Source organism: Periophthalmus magnuspinnatus, chromosome 5 (assembly GCF_009829125.3).
Source record: "Periophthalmus magnuspinnatus isolate fPerMag1 chromosome 5, fPerMag1.2.pri, whole genome shotgun sequence".
Lineage (NCBI taxonomy): Eukaryota > Metazoa > Chordata > Actinopteri > Gobiiformes > Gobiidae > Periophthalmus > Periophthalmus magnuspinnatus.
Window position 1 is genome coordinate 17,161,708 of NC_047130.1, and position 26,553 is coordinate 17,188,260.

The following is a 26,553-nucleotide window of genomic DNA, read 5'->3' on the forward strand; positions in this document are numbered from 1 at the left end:
AGTTGTGTTTTGTTTCATTCACACATGTTTGAGTAACTCCTTATTATTAGTCTGTCTACTAATAAAGCTCAAAATGCTGTGTTCCACCTTGTGATGTCATGAAGTGGTAGTTTTCAAGTTAACAGCTCCTTTTACCTTTAGTTCAGTAGAAATTGGAAATTCCAGTGCTGAAATCATCCAGATGATTCTAGTGAAGGTGTGTGGAGTTTAAAAACACAGTGAAGCACTTCCTGTATTACCACATGATGACATCAGAAGGTGGAATAGAGTGTTTTCAGTTTGAGAGAAGAACTAAATATGCAGGGTTTGTGTGTTAAACATGTGTGAACAAAACACAACTCCAGGTCTGTTTGTGATGAGGAAACATTAAAAGAGAGAAAATAGTGTAAAATGGGCCCTGAGACTGTAGCTTTTCTCACCTGTTTGATGAGTGTGTAGTTTGAGCCGTCTAAGTTGAGTTTCCTTAAGTAGTACCGGTTGGCAAAGATTAGGAAAGGCTCTTCATCTGTGGGAAAAAAACAAACTTGTGTCTCTATGTAAATGCATCATGACTTTAGAAATTCGGGTCTTAAATCAAACATTACAGTGCGTATGGCTTTTATGATTGTTTCATTTCTACATTATTTTATGAGATAATACCTATTGTAAACATAAATGATAGTTGTACACCAATGAAGAAGAAAAGTAAAAACATATGCTGAAAATTACAGGAAGTAGAGGATTGTATTTTAAAGACCTGTTTGTTTTTGACATGAACACACCATGCGTCCCTCTGATTGGTTAATCCACCTGTCAATCATACTCTCTGAAATCAGGGAGACAGGACACGGCTCCAGATCCACTCGTCTTTGTAATGTTTTATCAAAGAGTGTGGCTCTGACCTGACAGGTAAGTCTTAAACTGTGTTAAAGACTGAGAGGAACTGACAGGAAGCTTAAACAAAGCATTTAATTTATGTTTTAAAGGAAGGCAGGGGTGGAATTTAACAGGATTTTTTTCTTCCCAGTCCTTTTTGAGCTTAAATATGAAAAAATCTGTGAAATGTGCATTAAGTGCTCTGGATACATGTGTTCATTAATCTGTTTGAAATAAATAAATAAATAAAATGAATAAAGGAATGATCTGACAGGCAGAGGGCGCTCTTCTATGGTCTGAGCGCTGCCACAGAAAAGCCTCTGTCACTTCTGGTCTTGAGCGCATGTAAGTAGAGCAATCCGTCCAAACCAAAACCACCGTATGTCCCATGTTTAGGGCTGCAGTGTAAATAGTTATTAAATCAAATGTGCGCAAAGCACAAAGACTACAGTTTTAGAAATACCACAATTGTCTCCAAAAACAACAAAATAAACACATTTTGTTGTCTTATTCTGCATAAAAGCTGCTAACCCTGTAGTTTAGATCAGCACCAACATGTTCTGAAATGTGATTCATGCATTTGTTTGTTAGTTCATATTTCAGTCAATTCTTCTGGTCGGGTTTAAAATGTGAACTTTGAACCAAACCCCATTATAAAAACATAAACCACTAATCTAAACACAACTGCAACAATGTCAGACAAATAGAACTAGACATTTTTCCCACATGGTTGCTCGCTGCTCGTGTCCTCACCTGAAGTGGACTTGCAGATGGTGGGGTTGTTGGGGCTCAGCTCAAAGCCGTCGACACAGAGGCAGTGGAAGCTCCCGTGGGTGTTGATACAGCGCTGGGTGCACGGATACGAGGTGCTGCACTCATCAATGTCCACACACGTTTTCCCATCATCCTTCAGTCTGAAACCGGGGTGGCATCTGCACTGTGAGCCACAATGCACAACAGTATAAAGACCAGATAGAACTAATACAATCCAGTTTATTTGTAAGGGGTAATTTAGAGGTTCCAAAAGGGCAACACATAGTAGTATTTTTTTTATTTGAATAGGTTCTTTTCCAGACCACAGTTTAGTTTGTTTGGAATGCTCACGAACGCTCTTCCTCAGAGTGGTCATGTGATGTTGCTGTGATGTGTCCAGTCTGCTGATTTAAACAGGTTTTGGCGCTGTGTTCCTAGCAGTGCCTAAACCAGGACGAAGGGGCCTTTTTACTCTCCCACACCTGAGATACTGTCCTCAAAGAGTTGGACTGCAGATGGTGCTGTCCTCCTGCTTTCACCGGTAGGAAGACAGTGCCATCACCTGAGGAAGAGCATGAGCAATCCAAACAAACTAAACCTTAGTCTGAAAAAAGAGTGTTTAAATAAATGATGAGAAGACAAGATGAACCTCATTGGACGACTGCAATGTAGGGGATAGGAGTGTGACGTAGTGTTGAACGGCAAGCAAATGAAGCTCACCGAGGCTAGCAGATCTGGTAGCAGATCAGAGCTACTCTGCAACCAGGGACCATACTTGGAAATCTGACTGCAAAACCAAAGAGCCAATCAGGAGCGAGGCTGTTGAAGGTGCATGCTCCCTCCTGCTCTCTGCCCGGGTTTGACAGGGGGCGAGCACTTAGCAATGAAGTTGTCAGTCAAACCTGTCGCTAATGATAGTGACAGTGACCTCAGGGAAAGAAGGCGCCTTATTGGTCTGTTATTAATGTTCACATCTTGATTTAGGGACAAAATAGCCAAATAAACACCATGATCATGTTTAAGACCAAAATGACAAGGCTGACAGCAGCAGTTACAGAGAGGGGAGTGACAGTTTTTAAATCGAAAGTGCTAGGAAAGTGTTTGGAACACGGCGGCTAGCAGGTTAGCTGTGTCCATTTATATATTCAGTCTATGGTCCATGTTTGTTTTGGCTATACTCTTGAACCCCGGGTAACCATATTAATGCTTACTTTGAACCTGATCTTGACAACAACAAGAACATTTGATTATACTGTATTATATGTAAATGTTTTTGTTTTTTTTACAGCTTTACATCTCTTCACATAGATTGTTTCTTAAATATAGTATTGCTGGGTTTCAGACGACATTACAACATTCCTTTGGCCAATGATATTATAAACAGATGGAGGTACTTAAAATGAATATTGTTAAAATGCAGATTTGTGTTGTGATACAGTGAATTCTTGGGTCTAGTCACTAATAGAAATGATCAGGTTCAACACTTGTGAATTGACCTTTTGAATATTTCATGGCAAAGTACATCAATCAATAGAGAAAAGTGGCTCTTGCGCCCCCTTTTGGGAGTATGACATTATCACATTCTAGTCTGAAAACAACCTTTTTTTTTAACAGTTTTAGATTTCTTTTAATATACTCTTGAACCTAGTTCACCCGGGTTGAGCCTTACCTTGAACCCGATCTTGAGGTCCTGGCAGAGCTGGGAGCAGCCGCTGAGTTTGCTGTTCAGACACTCGTTTATGAAACAGTTGAGTTCGTCTGATCCGTCTCCACAGTCGTCTTTATGGTCACACAGCAGTGTCTCGTTCACACACTTTTCATTGGTGCAGGCGAAGGCAGTGCCGTTGCATTTCTTTTCTGTGACAAACAAATAAATTATTTCAGTACAATTAAAGTAGTACTAAGCTGTGCAGTCAAATATTCAAAACATCAAGTCCATTTTGAAGAAAACTGTTTGAAGGTTCTATATTTCACATAATTGACTTTTGGCTTTAAACCATGTTATAATGTTGTTGCATCCTCAAAAACAGACCTGGAGTTGTGTTTTGTTTCATTCACACATGTTTGAGTAACACTTTATTATTAGTCTGTTTACATCTCCAAAGCTCAAAATGCTCTGTTCCACCTTGTGATGTCATGAAGTGGTAGTTTTCAAGTTAACAGCTCCTTTTACCTTTTGTTCAGTAGAGATTGACAATTCCAGGGTTAAAATTATTCAAATGATTCTAGTGAAGGTGTGTGGAGTTTAAAAACACAGTGGAGCACTTCCTGTATTACCACATGACATCACAAGGTGGAACAGAGTGTTTTCAGTTTGAAAGAAGAATCAGCTTAAATATGTAGGATTTGTGTGTTAAACATGTGTGAATGAAACAAAACACAACTCCGGGTTTGTTTGTGATGAGGAAACAACATTAGAACAGAGATCAGAGAATGGTGTAATATAGGCCCTTTAATTCACTAACTGTAATGGTTTTTCACCTGTCCCGGTGCAGTGTGGGTTCTTTGGCGCTTCGTCGGAGCGGTCGTGACAGTCGAAGTCTCCGTCACACTCCCACGAGCTCTGGATCAAACAGCGGCCGTTTGCACATCGGAACTCGTTTGCTCCACATGTCGGGTACTCTGAAACAAAGTCATGATGTTAAAACCATAGACTGTGTAAAGAAGTGGACTAAGTGAATGTGACGTCACCCACAGCGTTCAGCTCAGGCCAAATGAAGCTCATCGAGGATAGAGAAGTTATAGGGGCGAATTTGGAGCCGAGTTCAATGTTTGGAATTTCGAGTGCGAGTATCATAGCAACCAAAGAGCCAATCTGTAGTGAGGCAGTTAAAGGTAACGCCCCTTCTGCCTGCACCACTGGTTTAGCAGGTTCAATCATGTAGAGTGGACCAAAACAATGAGGAGTGGGTTCCAGGACATGTTATTGTATTATATGAAAACCAATCTCAAATGAAGTCTTAAAAAATATATAAAACAAACATAAAACCTAAAGTGCATTAAAGCTCTATTTGTGTATTCCGTACCACACTCTGGAGACTCGTCGGAGCCGTCGCTGCAGTCCCGGTCGTGGTCACAGACAAAGTGTTTGGGGATGCACTGCTGATTCTGACACATGAACTCATTACTGTTACACGTGTTGTTGAAAACTGAAAGAAAACATTTAAACACAATTATTTATTATTTAATCATCATCTTTATTTCAAGATGTTTAAAGAGGTAAAAAAAATCTCGAAAATCCTTATGTAGTAATAATAAACTCAAAGTGCCAAATTCAGGCACAAAAGTTATATGAAATACTTTTTTACAAGTAAATAAATGTGTGTGGTCAATAAGTAAATAAACCAGTACTTAATCTACAAAAATACAATTAATGTTGTGGTTTCATTAGCACATATAGCTATTTTTGTACAGTGTCGTGTCTAACTCTCTCTCACCACATCCAGCCTTGACACTCTCGTCGGCTCCATCTGGACAGTCCTTGTCCCCGTCGCACTTCCACCTCTGAGGGATGCACACGTGAGACGAGGGGCAGTGGAACATCTCAGGGCTGCACGTCTTTGTCTCTGTAATACAAAGAGTCACATGTATGTGTAAAACTTTAAAGGGCACATATGACGCTGCTTTCTGATCTGTTATGATGTTGTTTCCTCAGCACAAACAGACCTGGAGTTGTGTTTTGTTTAATTCACCCATGTTTAACACACAAATCCTGCATATGCTCAAAAAGAGTCAATTTGTGTAATATAGGACCTTTAATTAACTTTAGCTCGTAAAATTTTGGTTTTATCCTTGTCCTCCATTCAATTATTTTAAAATATCTTTGACGCAAACAGTTTGTCTGGTTCTATAATTGGATTTCAAGAGCTCTCAGAAGAAAGGAATATAAAATTAATTCTGAGGGATTTAAATGGAAATGGAAAAACAAAACGGTTAGAATCAACTGTTCCATTAATCTGCAGACGCAAATATAAAGCTCATTAGAAAGAAAAGAAAAAAAACATAATGGATTTAGACACTTGTGTAAGATTACAATACGAATGCAATAACATAACGACAGGCAGAAGGATGAAAGTATAAAAAAGTTATTTAAATTTAAACTATACTCCATCAAGTTATCCCAGGATTACATAATTACATTTCCTGACTGATATTGTGTGTTTTGCAGTGGAGGGACACCCATGCCAGATCAACAATGGTGGCTGCAGTAACCTGTGCCTGCTGTTTCCTGGAGGAGAGTTCAAATGCGCCTGTCCCACCAACTTCTACCTGGCTGCAGACAACAAACAGTGTCTCTCCAACTGCACGGCGAGCCAGGTTAGTACAGAACCCTCACTTTTACTTATAAACTTTCTTCCAATCTCTACTACAAATTTGTACTGTATCATTGTGACTTAAAGGTCCTTTACTACGTTGTTTTCTGGTCCACAGTTGAAATCAGACGTTTACATACACTATATAAAAAGACACATAGCTTTTTTCTCACTGTCTGACATGAAATCAGATTAAACTTTTCCTGTTTTGAGTCAGTTAGCGTTATCAAAATTATTTCTATTTGATAAATGCCAGAATAATGAGAGAAGGATTTTTTTTAGACGATTTTTCATGACTTTCTTCAAAATCAGAAGTTTGCAAACATTTCATTAGTATTTGGTTTCATCGCATTTAAACTGTGTGACTTGGGTTAAACATTTTGAATATCCTTCCACAAGCTTTTCACAATAGTTGGCAGGAATTTTGACCCATTCCTCCTGACAGATGTGTAACTGAGTCAGGTTTGTAGCTCAGGGCTGTGGGATGGCCACTCCAAAACATTGACTTTGTTATCCTTAAGCCACTTTGTAACCAGTTTGGCAGCATGCTTCAGGTCATTATCCATTTGGAAGACCCATTTGCGCTCAAGTTTTAACTTCCTGCCTGAGGTCTTGTGATGTTGCTTCAGTATTTCCACATAATGTTCTTTCCTCATGATGCCATATGTTTTGTGAAGTGCACCAGTCCCTCCTGCAGCAAAAAAAACCCCAACCCAAAACATGATGCTGCCACCTTCGTATTTCACAATTGGGATGGTGTTCTCAGGCTTGCAATATGACATCACAAGGTAAAACAGAATGTTTTCAGTTTGAGAGAAGAACTCAGCCTAAATTATGGTGGGGAGAGCGCTCCAATCTCTCATCATCTGTATCCAGACGTTTGCTCAGGGTGTCATTATAAATTCTGAATAATAATAATGAATAATCTGACATCCCAGATAGATTACATAAACAGGTCATATTTAATCTGGAGTGACTCACTGCACTGGCTGCCCTCGTCACTGGCGTCTCCACAGTCGTCGGCGCCGTCACAGACCCAGCGGTTCGGGATACAGCGATGGTTCCCACACTCGAACTGAGAGCCGGAGCAAAACTTATCTACAGAAGAAAAAACGAGCTTAGACCAACAGGCGAACATTTTCAAATCTGAACTAAACACTTTGGAGTCACAATAACAAGTTTTACTACTTTGACACTAATTAAGACTTAAATAATACAAGATAATCCCAGTAAACCCTTGTTAAATAGAATAGTTGTTGCAGCTCATGTCTTTTAATGAACCAAACAGCAGAATGTACCAATAATTAGCCATAAAAGGGACTTATTCACCCTCCATAGCTCAAATCTAATTGTATTATGACAAAAATAAAATCTCCCCACTTTTGAACGATAACTTGATATAGTGATTATTGTGACAGGTCTATGTAGCGGCACAGTCGCTTAGATTTACACAAGTACAACTAAATTAAAATATACAGCATTTTACTTTTACTTTACTCGTCATCGTTGGGGTATCTGCTTTTATTGTCAGCAGTGGGAAAAGTGAGAAAAAATCTTGACTATCTTCACTGAACTTGTGAATGAGCTGACGCTGAATCAACAGGATCATTACCTACTAAATGTTAAAGCAACATCATGTAACTTTCTGAAGGTGGCATGGACTTGCATGATTGCATGGGAACAGAAAGTTAAAACCAAACTTTGGGACATTCTCCATGGAGATAGATACGCTTTATGCCAAAGGAACAACATGTCCATGGAAACAAGCAGGAAGAGGTTATACGCTATATAAATAAAATGTGTCAGGTTTGTGGAGATGCAAGCCCACGCAGAGTAAAAACATGTTCTTTTAAAAAATAAATATGTTTTCAGAGCAATAAAAAGCTCCCAAAAGGGAAATATATATATATATATATATATATATATATATATATATATATATATATATATATATATATATATATATATATATATATCTTTTGCCTAAAAAGTTGCACAGTGGGGCTTTTTAATCAAAGAGAGTAGTGGGTAATTACCACAGACTGTTTATATAAATGGACATAGCTAACATGCTAGCTGACACATTACAATTAGAAAGTGATCATGGGTGTACTTCTGGCTCCAATTCACTTGACATTGAAAAACTGTGTCCTCTCTGTAACTGCTGCTGTCAGACTCATCATTTTGGTCTTAAAATATTCATATTAACCCATTCTTTGTGATCCTGGGTTTTTTTACTTTGCTATTGTGTAAGATATAAACATTAATAGACAAATCAACTGCCTTCTTTCCCCAAGGTCGCTCCCGCTAGTGTTAGCAACAGGTTTGATTGACAATGTTGCTAAGCGCCCACTCCCTGCTAAAGGAAGGGGACATTATCTTCAACAGCCTCACTCCGGATTGGCTCTTTGGTTGCTATGATACTCGTGGTCGGAATTCTACGTATGAAACTGGGCTCCAAATTCACCCTATAACTGCGCTATCCTCGATGAGCTTCTTTTGACTGGAGCTGAACGCTGTGGGTGACGTCACACTCACTTAGTCCACTCCTTTATACAGTCTATGGTAATTCCACTTTAAGGAGTCCTTCACATATTTGATTAAAAGTATTGTGTTGTTTTGTGTTGTATTGTATTGTCATATACTGGTTGTTGACTGACCGCAGTGCGCCTCGTCCGCCCCGTCCTCACAGTCGTGCTCTTTATCGCAGGTCCAGCTCATAGGAATGCATCGGCCGCTGGGACACGCAAAGAACGGAGCTTGGCACTTCACCTTCTCGCTCCCTGAGGTTCACAGAGCAGACATTCAAATTAAAACTTAAGCACAAAGTCAAACGAAACCTGCTCCCAGACGCTCGGCAAACACAGAGAAATGGACGGAAATACGAAACGGCTTTGACTCTCAAACATAAGAATTAACTGGGATTTATTTTTGTCACAGTTTGAGAAAAGACTAAAATGTCTCCATTACTTGTACTGCTACGCTAGTGTAGTCATTGCTAATACCATAACTGTCACTATTATTGCTACAACTACTACTACTGCTACTATTACTATTATTCCTCCTGCAAAATACACACACTGCTTTTACCAAAACATCTACTACTACTACAATGTGTCCAAATTAAGTTACTACTACTACTATGACAACTACTATGTCAACCACTACCACTTATGTAATATTTTAGTTACAATTACTGCTCCTACTAATTAAGTTACAACATCTCCTACTACTATTAATACTACTGCTACTACTACCACTATGTGGTCAACTTAAGTTACTACTGCTGCTACTACTACTGTTGCTACTGCTACTACTGCTACTGCTACTGCTACTACTACTGCTATTACTACTAACACTACTACTACTACCTCTATGTGGTCAGCTTAAGTTACTACTAATGCTACTACTATTTTTGCTACTGCTGATACTGCTACTACTACTGCTACTTTAGAAATTTAATATTCTTAGCCCTGTCTGACTACTGCCATAACTGTTTCAAATACTCCTTCTAAACTACTCAAACAATTAGTGTTACTGTAGCTATCACTACGCATACTCTTTCTATTTCTTCTTTCTAATTTCTCATTCATAAAAATAAAAGTTTGGTGGTTTTGCTCTAAATACCATTTGTGAAACTACTGATACTTTTTATGTACATCTTTATTATCTGAGTCAGTCCAGAGTTTTACATGTCTGAGATACCTGGACAGTTGCGTTCGTCAGAGAAGTCCCCACAGTCATTGGCGCCGTCGCACTGCCAGGAAGGGGCGTAGCAGAGCGTAGTGAACTCACACTTCTGAAAGGTCACGCCCTTCACACCCAGGTGGAAGTAATTGTAGCAGTCGGTGGCAGCTGAGACACAAAACACAGACATATTTAAGTTTACAGCCAAAAAATCCAAGTTTCTGGCAAAATTGCTTCAAACAGAAATGCATTGTTTCATTTATTACTGTTGTGTAAGGTGGTTGCAGTTAATTTTTTTTTTTTTCTTGAATTAAAGGTTTGTCTCATTAAAGATATATTGTCTTAGCAGCTCTAGAGGTCAAAATAAGTCCGCTGTGTACTGTCTGCATCTACTTAAAAAGTCAGTTTTGTGTAATCTGGGACCTTTAAAGTCTAACTTGAGTAACAGAGATTCAGACAGAGCAGTGCCTCCAGTTAGCATCAAATCCCGAGAGAATGTTGATGACGTCAGCTGTAGAAGTATCAATAAACTAAACCAAAAAGTAATAAAATTAAAGCTAACCAGACCATTGCCTTGGCCCCGAGTTGACAGAGTAAAGTAAACTCACTGCAGTTGGTCTCGTCGCTGGCGTCGTCACAGTCGACTTTCTGGTTACATTTACTGGAGTTGGAGATACAGCTTCCGTCTCTGCACTGGAACTGATCAGCCGAGCAAAGAGTGGCTGAGACGGAGGAGCAGTGGAATTAAAACAGAGACAGGAAGTACAAGAGGTTTCATTCAAAACATGAACTGTGCTAGAACTAATACTACAACATTGCAACTTCAAAAATACAGCTTCTACTTCTAACATTACTACTACTACTACTACTAGCAACAGTACTACTTGTACTCACTGTTGCAGAAGAGCTCGTCTGAATTGTCTCCACAGTCGTTGTGGCCGTTGCACCAGGAGCCGTGTCCCACACAGCGACCGTTCACACAGCGGCGGTATCCTTTCTTACACACACGGTTAGCTGCGGACGAGACATGAAAACATCACACTGATTCAAATGTCAACAACAACTGAGGTACTAACAAGAGCTTTTTATACAATCTGGCAACTTTTATTATTTTAATAGTAAATTAACATTGAGACAGTCCTATAGGTATCTAAAACTAACAATACGTTATTGGAGCCCATGTTTTTATTTTATTTTTTATATTGCTAAACTGTAGTAAAAAGAGCTTTGAAAAAAAAAAAGTCAACAAGAATATCAAAGTCATTATATTTGAAATATTTTGAATACTTGTCTCCTTTTTCAGTTATATGGGTTCCTGGCTACTACTACAACTACTACAACTACTATATTAGAGCTACTACTATTACTACTGCTGCTACTGCTACAGTCTTTGCTACTGCTACAGATACTGCTATAGCTGCTACTACTACTAGAGCTACTACTATTACTACTACTACTACTACCACGACTGCCCCTTCTAACATAATAGAAAGGGTATAACGCAGTACTTCTATCCACACTTGAACAGGTCTTAGAGGCACATGCAGAGGTGTATTTGTGTAGTAGTGCGTACCACAGTAGGACTGCTTCTCATCAGACTTGTCTTTGCAGTGAGGCGTGCCGTCACAGGTCCGGACGTACTCGATACAGTCTCCGTTTCCACACTCAAACTCGTCGATGCTGTTACAGGTCGTGTTCAGGGCTGAGACAGAAACACAAACATCACTGGGGTTAGAACGTAGACTGTGTAAATAAGTGGACTGAGTGAGAGTGACATTAGAAGCACAAATATTAAGCCTTTGTGTGAGTCGTGATCATTTTAAAGTACTGATACTACTGGACAGTTTGAGCACCTCAGCATTTAGTCGGCACAAATGAAATAATATTTAATAAAATGTGATTAAATTTTCATTTTAATTTACATGCAGTTAATTAAATGCAATGTTAAGTCACACATGCAGGTAGACACATAAAAGCCCTGAGTATTGTCCTGTTATTTTATCACAAATATCTGGGGGGAATAAAAATAAGCTCCTACTTTGCATCTGCTACAGCTCAAGATCATTCTAAAGCTATTCAGGGAAGGTTTCTGTCCTGAGAGACTTTTTTTCAGATTTAAAAAGTTACAAGTTGCCTTGTCCCATCCCACTCTTAACAATAAAACTGAACATGGATACTCTTAATAAAACAGCACATTTTGTTAACAAGAACATTCTGCTGAAGTGTTAAGTTCCACTGTACTTTACCGATGCAGGTGTTATCCTCTAGGAGCTTCCTGTCTCCACGGCAACTGCAGTTGACCCTTCCATCAGAGGTCAGGAGACACAAGTCCTGACAGCCGCCATTATTCACCCGACACTGAGAGAACTCGCCTGCACAGAGGAGAGGGGTCAAAACTCATGAAACAGTAATTTTATTTGACTTTTGTAAGGCATGTGCAGGGGTGTCGGACTGGGGGGGGGTAAAGAGTACAGTTTACCCAGGGTCCCGTGCAGCGAGGGGCCCCTCACTAACTCTGTAATATGCATTTTCCAATAGACAAAATGTAGTGGGGGCCCCTCCAAGATGATTTTAAGGTAGGGCTCACAATTTGCACCCTTGGGCATGTGTCAGATGTTGATACTTTGCAGTGACATCACGGTGGGGGTTCTGCTTTGATGTCTATGGCAAAATGTTCAGCAGTTACCATGGTGACGATGCACATGACACACATTAGCAAACTCTTTTACTTTTACTTCACTATATTTGAGAGCAGTATCTGTACTTTCTACTCCACTACATTTTTGAACAGGACTGAAAAGTAAAAATTACTTTTCAGATGATTTGAGGGAGTATTTTTACCATGTTTGTGGAAACATCATGACTAAAGTTTTTGACTTCAAGCTTCGGCTTTGAGAAAAACAAAAAGAAATACACAAAATTCATGAGAAAAATGAAAAAAAAACTGATTCGTAATGCTGCTGCTGACCAAAATATGTCTCATTTTGAATCTTTATCTCTACATTTACACTTTAACAAATTAACAATTGCGTGATGTAGTTTTACTTTTTAATCGTCAAGTACATTTTTAAACGGGTAAGTAACAAAATTCAGTACTTCATCCACCACTGGTCAGTTCTTTCTGGTCAGGCTGTGTTAAAACAAAAGCTCAGATTAAAAAGTCTAACTTGAGTAACAGAGCTTCAGGCACAACAATACTTATAGTTAGCTCCACCCCCCCAGGGAATGTTGATGCCATCAGCTGCAAAGTATCAATATTGATAAACAGAGAGATGGAGCCTCAAACATCAGTTCATTCATATTTTTGAGTCAGAGCCAGAACGGTGCGTGTGGAATTTCCAGATGTCACTTCATTAGCAGCTCCACTGGGCCTGAACAACACCAGCGCTTTGTTATGTTCCATTAGGGAGAGATAAAACATAAAGTGAATTAGAACTCCACTTTTTCAGACCGTGGACCATCACAATCAATCGCTTTTTCTTAAACTCTTTACAATGCGTTTAAAGGTCCTATATCACACAAAATGGACTCTTCTGAGGTTTAAGCCATGTTTTAAGGCTGTTAAATCATCAAAAACAGCCCTGGAATTGTGTTTTGTTTCATTCACACGTTTGAGTAACACTTTATTATCAGTCTGTCACATCTCCAAAGCTCAAAATGCTCTGTTCCACCTTGTGATGTCATGAAGTGGTATTTTTCAAGTTGGCATCTATGTTTTACCTTTTGTTCAGAAACGATTGGCAATTCCAGAGCTGAAATGATCCAAATGATTCCAGTGAAGGTGTATGGAGTTTAAAAACACAGTGGAGCCCTTCCTGTATTACAACATGATGACATCACAAGGTGGAACAGAGTGTTTTCTGTTTGAGAGAAGAACTCAGCCTAAATATGTAGGATTTGTGTGTTAAACATGTGAGTGAAACAAAACACAACTCCAGGTCTGTTTGTGCTGAAGAAACAACATTAGAAAAGATCAGAAAACAGTGTAATACGGCCCCTTTAATTACATTGTAAAAAGAGAAAAAAAATGTATTGTTTCTCTCACTATAGACCACATTCTAAAATACCAAATGAAAACCAATTATTTTAAATTACCAAAGAACAGAACATGCAGGAAAGATGGCGAGCTATTCTTCCTCTTCAATTATGTGCAGCTAACAAGTGTTTAATTGGAGAAAAAGAGAGCGGGGCAGCGGTTGCCTGGGATACAGAATACACACGTCTAGAGTTTTCAAATGGGTGTGATTGACAGGTGGAGTAGCCAATCAGGGACATGCACAGCCCATCCGTATAGACAAATATGGCTGCTTATGAAGAGGAAAAAAGAAAGGAAACTATATCATAAGGGATTGAAAAACATCACAGATTTCTAGAGAGAAGCTTATAACTTTGTAAATCTGGGGCAAGGGAAATGTGATTTTGTTCAAACTAGTGGGTGACCAATGAGCCCCTTGTTTGGTTCTGGCTCGATATCCCTCTGTATAAAACATATAGAGAAATGTCGTTCTGGATTTGCCAGGTCAGTGCAAAGGTTGAGGGTTGGGACGGGCAGTGGTGGAAGTGGAATAGTTTAGATTTAAGATAAACCTAAAATATGTTACTAATCTACAATCCATATAAAGATATCAGAGGTTTAGAAGTCAAACTGACACTGCTCTGCTCAGGCAGCATTCAAACACTTTTCACTTCATTATGTCATTATGTCCTCAAGGCGCATCATAAATTTACATTATAAATTATAATATTTACAAAGTTCCTGATCACAGCGTTTAATGTGGGAACAAACAGCAAACTGGCACTAGTCCAACAGGAGACTTTTAATAAAATACAAAGTGCATCAGTATGTGGAGTTAATATGATTAACTCAGGAGCAGGACCAAGCCTCAGCCTCCTCCTGCTCCTCTCCATCGAACCACCGCTCACCTCAACCACACCTCTAATTACCCAGAAGCCCTATTTTTACAAGCCTATCCCGGCAACACCACACCTTTAATTACCCAGAAGCCCTATCACCCTCTGCCAAACACGTCTGTCTCCGCTCTCTCGACCCCTCCCTGTGTCGACTGTTCATCTCTCAGCCTGAAGACCTCACCATCTTCAAAGAGAGGGAGGGTCCTGAATCGGCTGGGCTAACCTCCTGACACAGAGCCCTTATCCTTGCGTCTCTCCCCAGCCTCCACATCTATCCATATCATAAATAAATATCTTTATCGTGGTCCTTGCTACTGAAACGCAATGTGACGCTTCTTGAATTTAATGTAACTGCACCACAAGGGGGCAGTATGGGCTGGTGAGCAGTAAATAGAGTTACTGCTTCTGTATGTTCTGTTGTGACCATATCTGACCTTAGCTCCTCTCCAGACTTTCAAAAGCAGGACACAGTCTTAAGAGGCTCTTGATGTTATATTGCTCCTCATAGTTTGAATAGAGAAAAAAAATTATTTGGTCTGAGGCATAAACGGTTTTAATTAGTTACATAAGACATTAACCTTAATAACTGGTTCAAGACTAAACCAGAGAGAAGGACGCCACCTGCCTTATTAAAACACAGCCATTTGTACAGTGAAAATACTGATCAGGGCCACACAATATGAGAAAAAGATGCAATATTCTTATTAACTTTAAGTTTTTTTGGGTTTTTTTGCGATCATGAAAGTACTGCAATATTTGAATTGACTTTTTACCTCTACAAGTTCAGTTAAATAAAAAAAATCAGTTGATGGCCCATTTTATCCATAATATTCTCTGTTATAGTTATAATTATTCATATCTATAACAACGTTAATCATTATCGTGATATAATCGTTAGTCGCAATTATTTTAGCCATGATAATCGTCACGCAAAATTTCTATATCATCCCTGCTCTGTTCCACCTTGTGATGTTATGTGGAGGTAAAAGGAGCTGTCTCTTGTCTTACATTGTATTTGTTTTGTTTTTGTCTTTTGTAAAATGGAGAACTTAGTGTTGCGATATTGATTATTGCATCAGCCAATACTGCGATATATTGCACTCACAGCTGTTGGTGTCATTGGCGACGGCGATGATTCCCATCGGCTGTTGTGGGATGTCGGCTCTCAGCACCTTCATCTCCGCTCCTGTGTATTTATCGGCTCTCAGCACCGCCCTGCGCACCCAGTCAGTCCAGAAGAGGTAGTCCCCGTACACCGCCAGCCCGAACGGGTGCACCGGCTCGTTCTTCAACACCACCTGCAGGGGGCGACACAAAGCCAGAGAGATACTGTGATGTGATGTAACGTGTGTGCAAGTACTAATACTAAGATCAATATAAACCAGAACACTTAAAGCAGACCTATTGTGCTTTTGTCACTCTATAGTTATAATCTTTGACACTGTGGATCATTATGTTATAATGTGCACATTTTACATCACAATATTCATCTGAAGCGACTTAATAAATGAAACAAGTCTGCTAATTTACATGTAAGAAAACTGCGGTGTACAATGGGAGCTGACGTCGCCGTAAATGTCATCACAACAAAAAGTAATGGAGCTTTGGGCGCCCCCTATGGACAGCTGCACATCACACTAGCAAGAAGCGTTTATTTTATTTTTTTATTTGTACCAAAATGACTACGTGACACTGCTGAATCCTACGAGTATCACCAATTAAGAAAATAAAACTGGAGAAGGAAGTGTGTACGTCACAGTGGGCGTGTCACAGTGGGCGTGTCACAGTGGGCGTGTCACAGTGGGCGTGTCACAGTGGGCGTGTACTGGTGGTGGAGAAAATGTGAATCAATTGGCAAAATGACATCTTGAAAATAAGCAATTAAATATTACTCAAACATGAATCACTCCAAATACAACAGAGTGTGAATGAGAAGGAAACAACTGTAATATGTAAAGCGTTTTGAGTGCCTTGAAGGTAGAAAAGCGCTATAGAAAAATGTGACCATTTACCATTTACCATAATATGCTTAAAAGCTCTGAAAAGTCAATTTTGCAGAATAGGTCTGATTTATTAAATATCCTTGAAAGTTATTTTCTTTTGAAAGATTTTTGGTGCAAACAAACTGCAGGGGGCAGCACAACTATAAAAAAAAATTGTTTAACACTTTATACCCTAAAAGTCTCTGTACCTGATTTTTACCATCTTAAAAATGTGAAAAACAGAACTAGTTCATTTTAAACAGTTTGCAGTGGTCCAAAGTCATTCCTCACTTTATGCATTCAGAACATCTTTAATGATTCACCATGATGACTTTATAAGCACTTCTCACAACTCTCAGAAACCAGAGTGGAGTTTTGCCATCACGGTAATGCTATCAATATCTAGCACTTCCTAATGCGCACTTCCTGATTATGGGACAATAAAACGTATAAAGCTTTATAATTAGATGCCGACAGCACTCAGAGGACATAATTTGAGCTCAAGAGCTGCTACAGTACATTCTGACATTTTGTTTGGGCTGACCTGCTGCCTAAAGAGCACACATTAAAGTTAATTTGAATTTGAACTTTGAACTTTAGTGCCAAAAGATAACTGCAGAAAACGTGACTACACAGCTTCATTATAAGTTTATAGTCAAAATGGCTGTGGGTGAGTTTGTAGTATATTAAAATTTGGGGAAAATAATCCAAATTGGTCCTACATATTGGCCTAAAAATATGTTCATCAGCCTCTGGGTTTTCTGGATTCCAAACAATCGGTATCGGCATCATCCATGAAAAACCCCATGTCGCTCGATCTCTAGACCAAAGGGCGTGTCCTCACATAGCGTCTGCTGCCGTCGTACTCGCAGCGTTCGATCTTGTCCAGTGTGGCGTCAGAGAAGTAGAGTTTCTCAGCTCGGTGATCAATGGCGAGTCCGTTGGGAGTCCGGACGTCTGAGCCGATGATGATGATGACGTTTCCTCCGTTCAGAGTGGCTCTCATGATACTGGGGTACTGCTCGTTCCAGTTGGTCCAGAACATCAGGCTGTGGGACAGAGCAGGGGGTTTAGTACTACTAATATGACATGAGTTAAACCTGTCACCTCCAGCACTCATCCAGTACAACTACTACTACCACTACCACCGCTACTACTGCTACTACTACTACTGTTATAATTACTACTACTACTAACATCACTTGAGTTAAACTTGTCTCACACATGGCACTAATGCAGTACTACTACTACTACCACTAGAACTATTACTACTACTACTATTACTGCTAATACTGCTACGACTACTACTACTACTAGTACTACTACAGTTACTACTACTACTACTACTACTACTACTACTAACATCACTTGAGTTAAATCTGTCTCACCTCTGGTACTCATCCAGTACTACAAATACCACTACAACTACAACTACTACTACTACTACTACTACTACAACTACTACTAACATAACACTACCACTCCTCCTACTACTACTACCATCTCTTGAGTTCAACGTGTCTCACCCCTGGTACTCGTCCACTACTACCACTACCACTACTCCTACTACTCCTACTTCTACTACTACTACTGTTACTATTACTACTACTACTAACACTACCACTCCTACCACTCCTACTTCCTCTCTTGTGTCCATCTTGTCTCACCCCTGACACTCGTCCAGCACAAAGGCTCTGGGGTGGTCATCTCCGGACATGCTGACCACAGTCTGCCGGTCCACTGCGCCCCAGCGGCTCTGCTCCACCGTGTGCCGTGTGATGGTGGAGGTGGTGTAGCTGGTCCAGTACAACATGTCCAGACCCCGATGGTACGCCAGGCCCTCCACTGAGCCCACATCTGTACAAACAGAGCAGAGGGGTGAATACTGAGGAACGCACAAGAAATACTATATATGTGTTTGTAGAAGGAGGCAAAATGGACACGAACATGAAAAAAAAAAATCAGATACACACTATTTACTTTTGTATGGCAGAGTTTTCAAATATTTTTCCATTCCTATTTCATAAAAAACATTTAACTTCATATTCTACAGCTTTTGAGTAGCATTTGAGTACTGCTACTACTACTGATAATAGCACTACAAACACTACCACTGATCAGGCTTGTAAACAGAAATTTGCAGATCCGGGTCCCTCCTCTAATATAAATGAATAGGAAGAGGGTCCAGCTCTGGGCCCCTAAGAGATGGGACAAAAGACCTCTTCGTCCCCCCACCATTGACCTCCTGATGATAATACCACTACTAATACTAATACCAGTGATGAAAGAAGTGCTCAATTTTAGTAAGTAAAAGTATAGATACCGGTGCAAAAATTACTCAGATAAAAGTAAAAGTATCACTTGAGTAAAAGTATTAAAGCACCTGTTTAAAAATGTGCTTAAAGAGTAAAAATTACAAGTGTTTTGTGCAGATTTTGAGGTTTTATAAAGCTTCAAATTTAGTGATTTTGATAAAGATTTGAACTGAGTTTTGTTCAACCAACCACCTCTACTACTACTACTACTACTACTACTACTACTACTACTACTACTACTACTACTACTACTACTACTACTACTACTACTACTACTACTACTACTGTGGCTGCAAAAACTACTACTAGTGCATTGCTAATTGTTTGAATTTATGTAAAACCATCAGTGAATGAAATATTGTTAAAAATGAAAGTTACACACTGTACCTTTAACAAACACATTTTTGCTTGATTGTTTGACTCTAAGTATGAAGTACAAAAGAGTAAATACACCAATTTCAAAAAAATAAAAGGTAAAATGGTGATCTAAATATGTCATGTGTTAGCAGTAAGGATGGGACAATAAACAATAACATATAATATCATTTATCGTGATAAAAGGGTCGACAATAATCGTTTGTGGGATATTTTATATAATCACGATAATCAGCCACAAAGATAATCGCCATAACAAAGGGGTCAGTTTGTTGGGTCCCCAGGGTCTTAGGGGCCCAGAATTGGACCCTAACAATATTCTCTGGTAAAGATATAATTATTCATATCCATAACAACTTTAATCGTGATATTATCGTTAATCACAATTATTTTAGCCATGAAATCGTCACACAAAATTTCATGCCATGCCTAGTTAACAGTTAATACCAAATATAAGTGCAATCTTTAATTTCATGTATGACAATGAAATGTTGCATACTGCAGCTTTAAATCCACTTATCAAGGCTTTATTAATGAACCATCCATCACCTCTGCTCTGAAGTTCCTGTTATTGCTGTTATTGCCGTGTTTACACTGGAGAGTGGAGCCGGGCCTGAGTGGGGTCCTCTCTGTGTACTCTCTGCGTCCTGTTCATAATATCAGTGATGAAGGGATTTACAGCTCTTGAACTCTGCTCGTTATACTGCCCCTTGTGTATTTTTATTACAATTATCTGCAGTTTGTGACAACAGCGTGTACTCCCAGCGCACACTATCTCTCCTCCTTATGAAGTTCTATTTGTCCACACACTCCATATCTTTTAATGTTTGGTTTTAGAGCGATAATGAATGCAGAAGTACTCCAGTTCAACACCCCCTTCACAGAGACATGTTTGATCTCATGGGGCTATTAATACATAAATACATTGAAGAGTTAAAGTGAAAGTATTCCCGCAGAGTAATATATGGCAGATAAAAGTACAAGCTCTACTGTTGCCTAGGAGGAGGCCCCGGGGAAGACACAGGACTCACTAGAGGGACTATGTCTCTCAGCTGGCCTGGGAACGCATTGGGGTCCCACAGGAAGAGGTGGAGTAAGTGTCTGGGGTGAGGGAAGTCTGTGAGTTCCTGCTTAGACTGCTGCCCCCGCGACACGGTCCCGGATAAGCCCAAGAAAACGGATGATGGCACTGTTGCTCAGTGGTGGAAGAAGTACTCAATTTTCTTACTTGAGTAAAACTACGGATACCAGAGCAAAAAGTAAAAGAATCATATGAAAAAATTGAAATTGAAAATGCACAGATATAGAGTATAAAGTAAAAGTACTTAGTGCAGATTTTGAGTCTAATAAAGCTTCAAATGGAGTGATTTAGATATAGATTTGAGCTCAAACAAAAACGACTGAATCTATTGTTTTTTTCTCTTTTTATTTGTATATTTTTGTTTTGTTCAAATTATGAACATGTCAAAAATAAACCCTCAGCATTTTCAGCAGGTCTCACACAATAATAAAAATACTTTTCAGTCCAGTTCAAAAATGTAGTGGAGTATAAAGTACAGATACTGCTCTCAAATGTACTGAAGTAAAAAGTATCCACATTAAAATGTAATAAAGTAAATTATAGATACCTAAAATTATACTTAGGTACAGTAGCTACATTCCACCACTGTGTATAATGTTCCACAATATGACATAAAACTTAAAACAATCACCATGGAGACAAGCAGGTGAGTCCACCAAATGTTTACCACTGCTACTACTACTACTACTAATACTGCTATTACCACCACTACAACTACTACTGCCACCACCACCACTACTACTACTATTAGAATGGGACTGCAATGGTTCAATAAAGAATATTGTTTGACCTAAAGTAAATCAACTAATTTAATTAATCGATACTACTCGTACAACCAACAATACCACCACTACTACTACTACTAGTACTGCTACTTCTATTGCTACTAGTGCCACTACTACTGCTGCCACTACTACTACTGCTACTACTACATATACTTCACTTAAATGTACTGAAATCCAAAGTATCTAGTTACTTTCACCCAGCTAGCGATGACATTACAAAGGGGAAAGACTGTGTTCTGTCTTTCGTAGCCCCGCCCCATGAGCACACGTCAGCCAATCACGCAGCAGCTTCAGTCATGAGTCCAGAGTTCAGCGTAGTTTCTGTCTTTCTCTCCCTCCCTCTTTTTCTCTCGGCTTCTCATTACATTTATGTCTTTAAACCTATTACAATTCTCTCCACATTTTTCTCTCTTCTGTGTGTTTTCTGGAGGCTGGAGCGTGTGGATCATGAATGGGTTTGATTGAGGAACAGTGAGGAGTCGTCGGCTGCTTTGAGGTAAAAAAAAATCTTAGAGTTGTGTCTATTTAGCTGGAGTCAGTGATTTTTTATGGTGAAATCAGTGGACATTCTCTTAGCTGGGCCAGTAGTGATTGCACTGAGTGAAAAGTCTAAGTCTGCAGGTTCACATGGTTGGGAAATGTCGTTGATCAGATTTTTGTATTATATTGGCAAAAATTTACATTACAACGTGTATATATTTAAAACCACAGTATGTAACAGTTTGGCCAAAAACAGATTCACACTAAAGTAGTTTTTTCTGTTTATTGTACTGATACTGCTCTCAAATGTTGTGAAATAAAAGTAAAAAGTATTCACGTGAAAATCTACTTAAGTACGAATACCTGGATACCTTATATTGGCAAGAATAATTGATCACAACGTGTATATTTTTTTATTTTAGTTTTATGATGATTATTTGTGATTATTTCTGTTTTAATTTGTCTGATTTTAACATCTTTCTTTTTCTGTAAAGCACTTTAAATGACTTTGTGTACCAACTGTGCTATAGACATAAAATTGCCTTGCTGTGCCTATATTTAAAGCCCCAGTATGTAGCATTCTGGCCGAAAAACAGACACAAACAAAAGCTTTTTTTTTTTACAATTAGATTTTGGTTATTCCACTGAAAAGCTCAAAAAACATGCGTCCTTACTCTGAGCGGGCTTGCATCTCCACAAACCTGACTCTTATTTGGCTTAAACGAGGGTCTCCACCTGCTGTTTCCATGGAAATGTTGTTCCTTAGGCTATTCTCTTCTACTGTAAGGCATAGGATAAATAGCATAGCATAAAATCTATGTCTATGGGGAATGTTCCAAAGTATGGTTTTAACTTTCTGTTTCCATGGAATCGGGCAGTTGACGTGCCACCGCCAGAGAGTTACATACTGTAGCTTTAATTGCTCTGTAAATAGGTTTTATTGTGACGTATATTTAATGAGGGCTGCTTTTTGTGCCTCCTATTCATCTATCACAGTTTTGATTAATTTTTAGTATATTTCCTGATTTTGAATAATTATTTTTTAAGACAAAAATAGTAAAATATCTTCCTCCTAAGTCTGAAATCTGCTCCAGACCACATGCTTTTACAGACAGAGGATTGGCTCTTCAGTCTGTCACATCTCCAAAGCTCAAAATGCTCTGTTCCACCTTGTGATGTCATGAAGTGGTAGTTTTCAAGTTAACAGCTCCTTTTACCTTTAGTTCAGTAGAGATTGACAATTCAAGGGCTGAAATCTTCCAAATGATTCTAGTGAAGGTGTGTGGAGTTTAAAGACACAGTGGAGCACTTCCTGTTTTACCACCTAATGACATCACAAGGTGGAACAGAGTGTTTTCTGTTTGAGAGAAGAACTCACCCTAAATATGCAGGTCTGTGTGTTAACCATGTGTGAATGAAACAAAACACAACTCCAGGTCTGTTTGTGATGAGGAAACAACATTAGAACAGATTAGAGAATAGTGTAACATGGGCCCTTTAATACAAAATTGTACTAATATTTGTTTCAAAAGTGTTAAGTATTTTGCTATTTTGAAAAGCTATTCACTTTAATACTGTTCTGTTCATCGTGCAGACAATGTTTACCATGTTAAATCTTCTTAATATTAACATCAAACAGGTCATGCCATTGTAAAACCAAACACTTATTTCATCCAAACTTCTGTATAATGACTACTTCATATTTGTACTTGCATAATATTTGTTTCTCAGAAAAAAATCTGCTTCTATTAATGTTTAACACAAATATTATCATTTATATTTATACTGCATTCACACTTGAACACACAGAGCCTCAAAAACTGGGACTAAACTAGAACTAAACCCATAACTAAACCTGGACTAGGCTAGGATTAGAACTCGACCAAACCCAAATGTACATTAGGATTAACGCAGGATCAAACCAGGATTAAAGCAGGACCAAACTAGGATCAAACCACGACCAAACCTAAGTCTACATCATGATTAAGCCAGGATCAAACATGGAGCAAACCAGGACCAAACCAGGTCTAAACCAGGACCAAACAAGGTCTAAACCAGGACCAGACCAGGACCAAGCCCAGACCAAACCAGATCAAAACCAGAACTAAACCAAGACCAAACCAGATCTAAACCAGGACCAAACCCCCCAGTAGAGGTACATTATGACTATGGCTTGTGTGAATCTGTGCAGGCATTTCCGTGTGGACTGTTTGACCTTTGACTCGTCACTGAGGCTGGTGTTATCTGCACATTTACAACACTGAACACGCGGCTCTATTGTTTTATCTGTTTACAGTAGCAAATGAAGCAGCGGGACTGAAACATTTAAACTGCATCTAATCCACTTTAAATAACATTCAAATGGGGCCGTGTACAGATAAAGTAAACAATATGAGAAAGGTGAACTTTAAAGGTGCTGTACTGGATTTTTACTGCAGATTTGTAACAACTGGCTCTGTGCACAACACCAGCCAACCTTCAGATGAGTGGACAAAACGCTCTACCAACTGAGTTATATAATAAAATACATTAAACAGATTTAGCATGTGACTACACTGCAATAAAATGACCCACTGCAATGTAAAATACCAAAGTAAATGTGTCCAAAAGCATTAAAATAAAACCCTTAAACACCAAATAGAACGTTTAACAGAAGCTGCAGCAATCTTAACTCTTACAGACCATCCTAAAATGCCTCTCCCATCTTTGTCTCTAAGATATTGTTCTTATCTCTACACAAACGCTCACCACACACTGACCCTAACTGCTCTTTTTTTCTACCCGCAGTCGCAGCATGACCTCCCCACCCCTCTCACTCCTCTGTGGGTAAAATGCACCACTGGAACTCCACCTCTCCAGATGGGAACAGCAGCCACTCTGGTCTGGGGGAGGTGGAGCGAGTCTTGGTCCCTATTTTGGACGCCTTCATATTGACTTTGGGTATTTGCGGACACAGCATGGTGATAGTGATCCTGTGTGGAAGGCGAAGGCGTGGACCACCTGGATCCTCTCCCCAGAATTCAGTCACCGGGACTGGGACGGACATCTTGCTGCTGGCCCTTAGCGCTGCAGATCTCTTGCTCCTCTCCGTGCTTCCATTTCACACTGCAGCGACCGCTCTTCAACACTGGCCCTTCGGAGATGTTATGTGCAGACTGGTTGGGTTTCTTGGATCAGCTTGCACCTCTGCTTCTGTATTTACGCTAGCCGCTTTAGCCGTTTCACGCTATCTAACTGTCGTCAAGCCAGCGAAAGCGTATTTCCTACTTTCTCCAAAGCGCGTAACTTTGGTAGCATGTCTTCTGTGGATTCCTGCTTGTGGATTAGCCATACCGCAGCTGATATTCAGATATGTAGGCACTCCCAAAAGCACTCCAGATGGGCTTGTTTGCTTTTCCTTCTTATCCCATAAAGGACAAATGATCTACGGGCTAGTTCATTTTGTCGTAGCATTTTTACTACCACTGTTTACGATTGCAGTAGCGTATAGCGGTATCTATATGTTCCTATGGGTTACGAGACATCAAACGAGAGCTCCACAAGTTGAACGCTATCAGAGTAAAGTAACCCAAACGTCAGCCATGTTGGTGCTGGCATTCACGGTTTGCTGGTTGCCTTCCTACGGACTAACGCTAGCACTCGTAGCAGATGAGGCGTCAGGAGCTACTGGGACGTCACCGCGATATGGACCGTTTAGCGTGTTCGCGAGACTCATGGCCACCTCCTCAACTGTAGTTAACCCCATTTTATATGTGCTTATGTCTCAAAAGTTCAGAGAGGACTTGGTGAAACTGTTCAAGAAGAAAGGACCGGAGGACAATGGAGTGGTTTCTATGCCTACGACATGACAACATTTATGCTAGCTCTAGTGGTTAAGTATAATGTCACCTCCGGGTTCATCAGCTGACACATCTCACATTAAAAAAGATTGCAGTCGTTAAAAGTTAACAAGGTTAAAATTATGGCTCTATGGTTATAACTGAAAGAAAGTATATGAGGGAGGTTGAGAAAATAAGCTAGGCTACGCTAAGCTAGCGGTGATGATCCTATGTCATGCTATCTTATGAATATATTTACATATTTAATACAGTTTATGGTTAAACATAGACTTATGAAAGTGAACTGTGTCTTGTTTGATGAATAAGGAACAAAAACAAAGCTGGAAATCAGATGTGAAGTTTCTGGTTGGACCCGGAAGTGACATCATCATGAATTTGATGATGTCATAATTTCAGATGGAGGGCAGGGGTCTGGACATCACTATGGGAGATTTGCTGTTTTTGGAAGAAATGTCCAAATATTAAGATGAAGCTTATCGTTATTTGATACGATATTGCCAAATCAGTCTTAAACTCAAAATAATCACATATTTGGCATTGATTATTGGCTCCACTTTATGAAGCTCTTATGAGAAATTTCACTTTTGTTTATTTACATTGACAGAGAAGATGATGAACTTTTAGTTTTTGTATCATGTGAATAAGCCCAGTAATTACAGATATTAACCATAATCCAGGGCTGTTTCTGAATGTCTCTCTCAGCCCCTCACCCCTCGTTCACTCCACAGCCCTCACTCTTTAGTGGACTCTATAGAGGCTCGTTCACAGAGATTCAGACGTGCAGCTCACTACTTTCAGGTCATGTGACCTTGGGTCTGATAAAAGTTGAATTGTGTCATAAATAATGATCAGATTGGACTGGCACAAGTCTTTATGGACTAATAATAATCACACAAGTTTATGTCAAGATGGATCTCACGTAAACAGATTTTTTTTTTTAAATGAGATGTGGAAATTCTCCCTCTGTTCACAGTTCAAGCTAAGATAAGCAGCTAACGGTAGCAACGTTACACATCAACGGTTTATTTAATAGTGTTTTATTCATAATCAGGATCAACAGTGAGATGAACCAGAGCTTCTCTTTGCTTCATTCAGTCGTGTTGTGTCCACTTAAAGACCTGTCTCTGTCCACTGATGTTTTTCCAATGCATTTTTCACCAATTGGACATTCAAACAG

The 26,553-nt window shown here is 39.4% G+C and overlaps 2 protein-coding genes across 5 annotated transcripts in view; one reads left to right on the forward strand and one right to left on the reverse strand.

The window, feature by feature from the left end:
- The window catches only part of LOC117371683 (low-density lipoprotein receptor-related protein 1-like), a 258,778-nt gene that overhangs the window by 36,349 nt on the left and 195,876 nt on the right, over positions 1–26,553 (reverse strand). For all 4 annotated transcript variants that reach the window (XM_055222032.1, XM_033967384.2, XM_055222034.1 and 1 more), the window contains 16 exons: positions 18,169–18,358; positions 17,346–17,550; positions 15,625–15,817; positions 11,855–11,980; positions 11,182–11,310; positions 10,503–10,622; positions 10,217–10,330; positions 9,627–9,776; positions 8,582–8,704; positions 6,903–7,019; positions 5,046–5,174; positions 4,635–4,757; positions 4,090–4,230; positions 3,278–3,465; positions 1,609–1,792; positions 420–505 (listed from right to left, as the gene is read on the reverse strand). In XM_055222032.1, the coding sequence (XP_055078007.1) occupies positions 420–505; positions 1,609–1,792; positions 3,278–3,465; positions 4,090–4,230; positions 4,635–4,757; positions 5,046–5,174; positions 6,903–7,019; positions 8,582–8,704; positions 9,627–9,776; positions 10,217–10,330; positions 10,503–10,622; positions 11,182–11,310; positions 11,855–11,980; positions 15,625–15,817; positions 17,346–17,550; positions 18,169–18,358 (2,318 nt within the window). The remainder of the gene's footprint in view (positions 1–419; positions 506–1,608; positions 1,793–3,277; positions 3,466–4,089; positions 4,231–4,634; positions 4,758–5,045; positions 5,175–6,902; positions 7,020–8,581; positions 8,705–9,626; positions 9,777–10,216; positions 10,331–10,502; positions 10,623–11,181; positions 11,311–11,854; positions 11,981–15,624; positions 15,818–17,345; positions 17,551–18,168; positions 18,359–26,553) is intronic.
- LOC117371690 (delta-type opioid receptor) lies at positions 21,415–25,445 on the forward strand. Its single transcript, XM_033967391.2, has 2 exons — positions 21,415–21,553; positions 24,325–25,445. Exon 2 carries the CDS (start codon positions 24,369–24,371, stop codon positions 25,383–25,385), a length of 1,017 nt encoding a protein of 338 aa, XP_033823282.1. The 5' UTR covers positions 21,415–21,553; positions 24,325–24,368; the 3' UTR covers positions 25,386–25,445.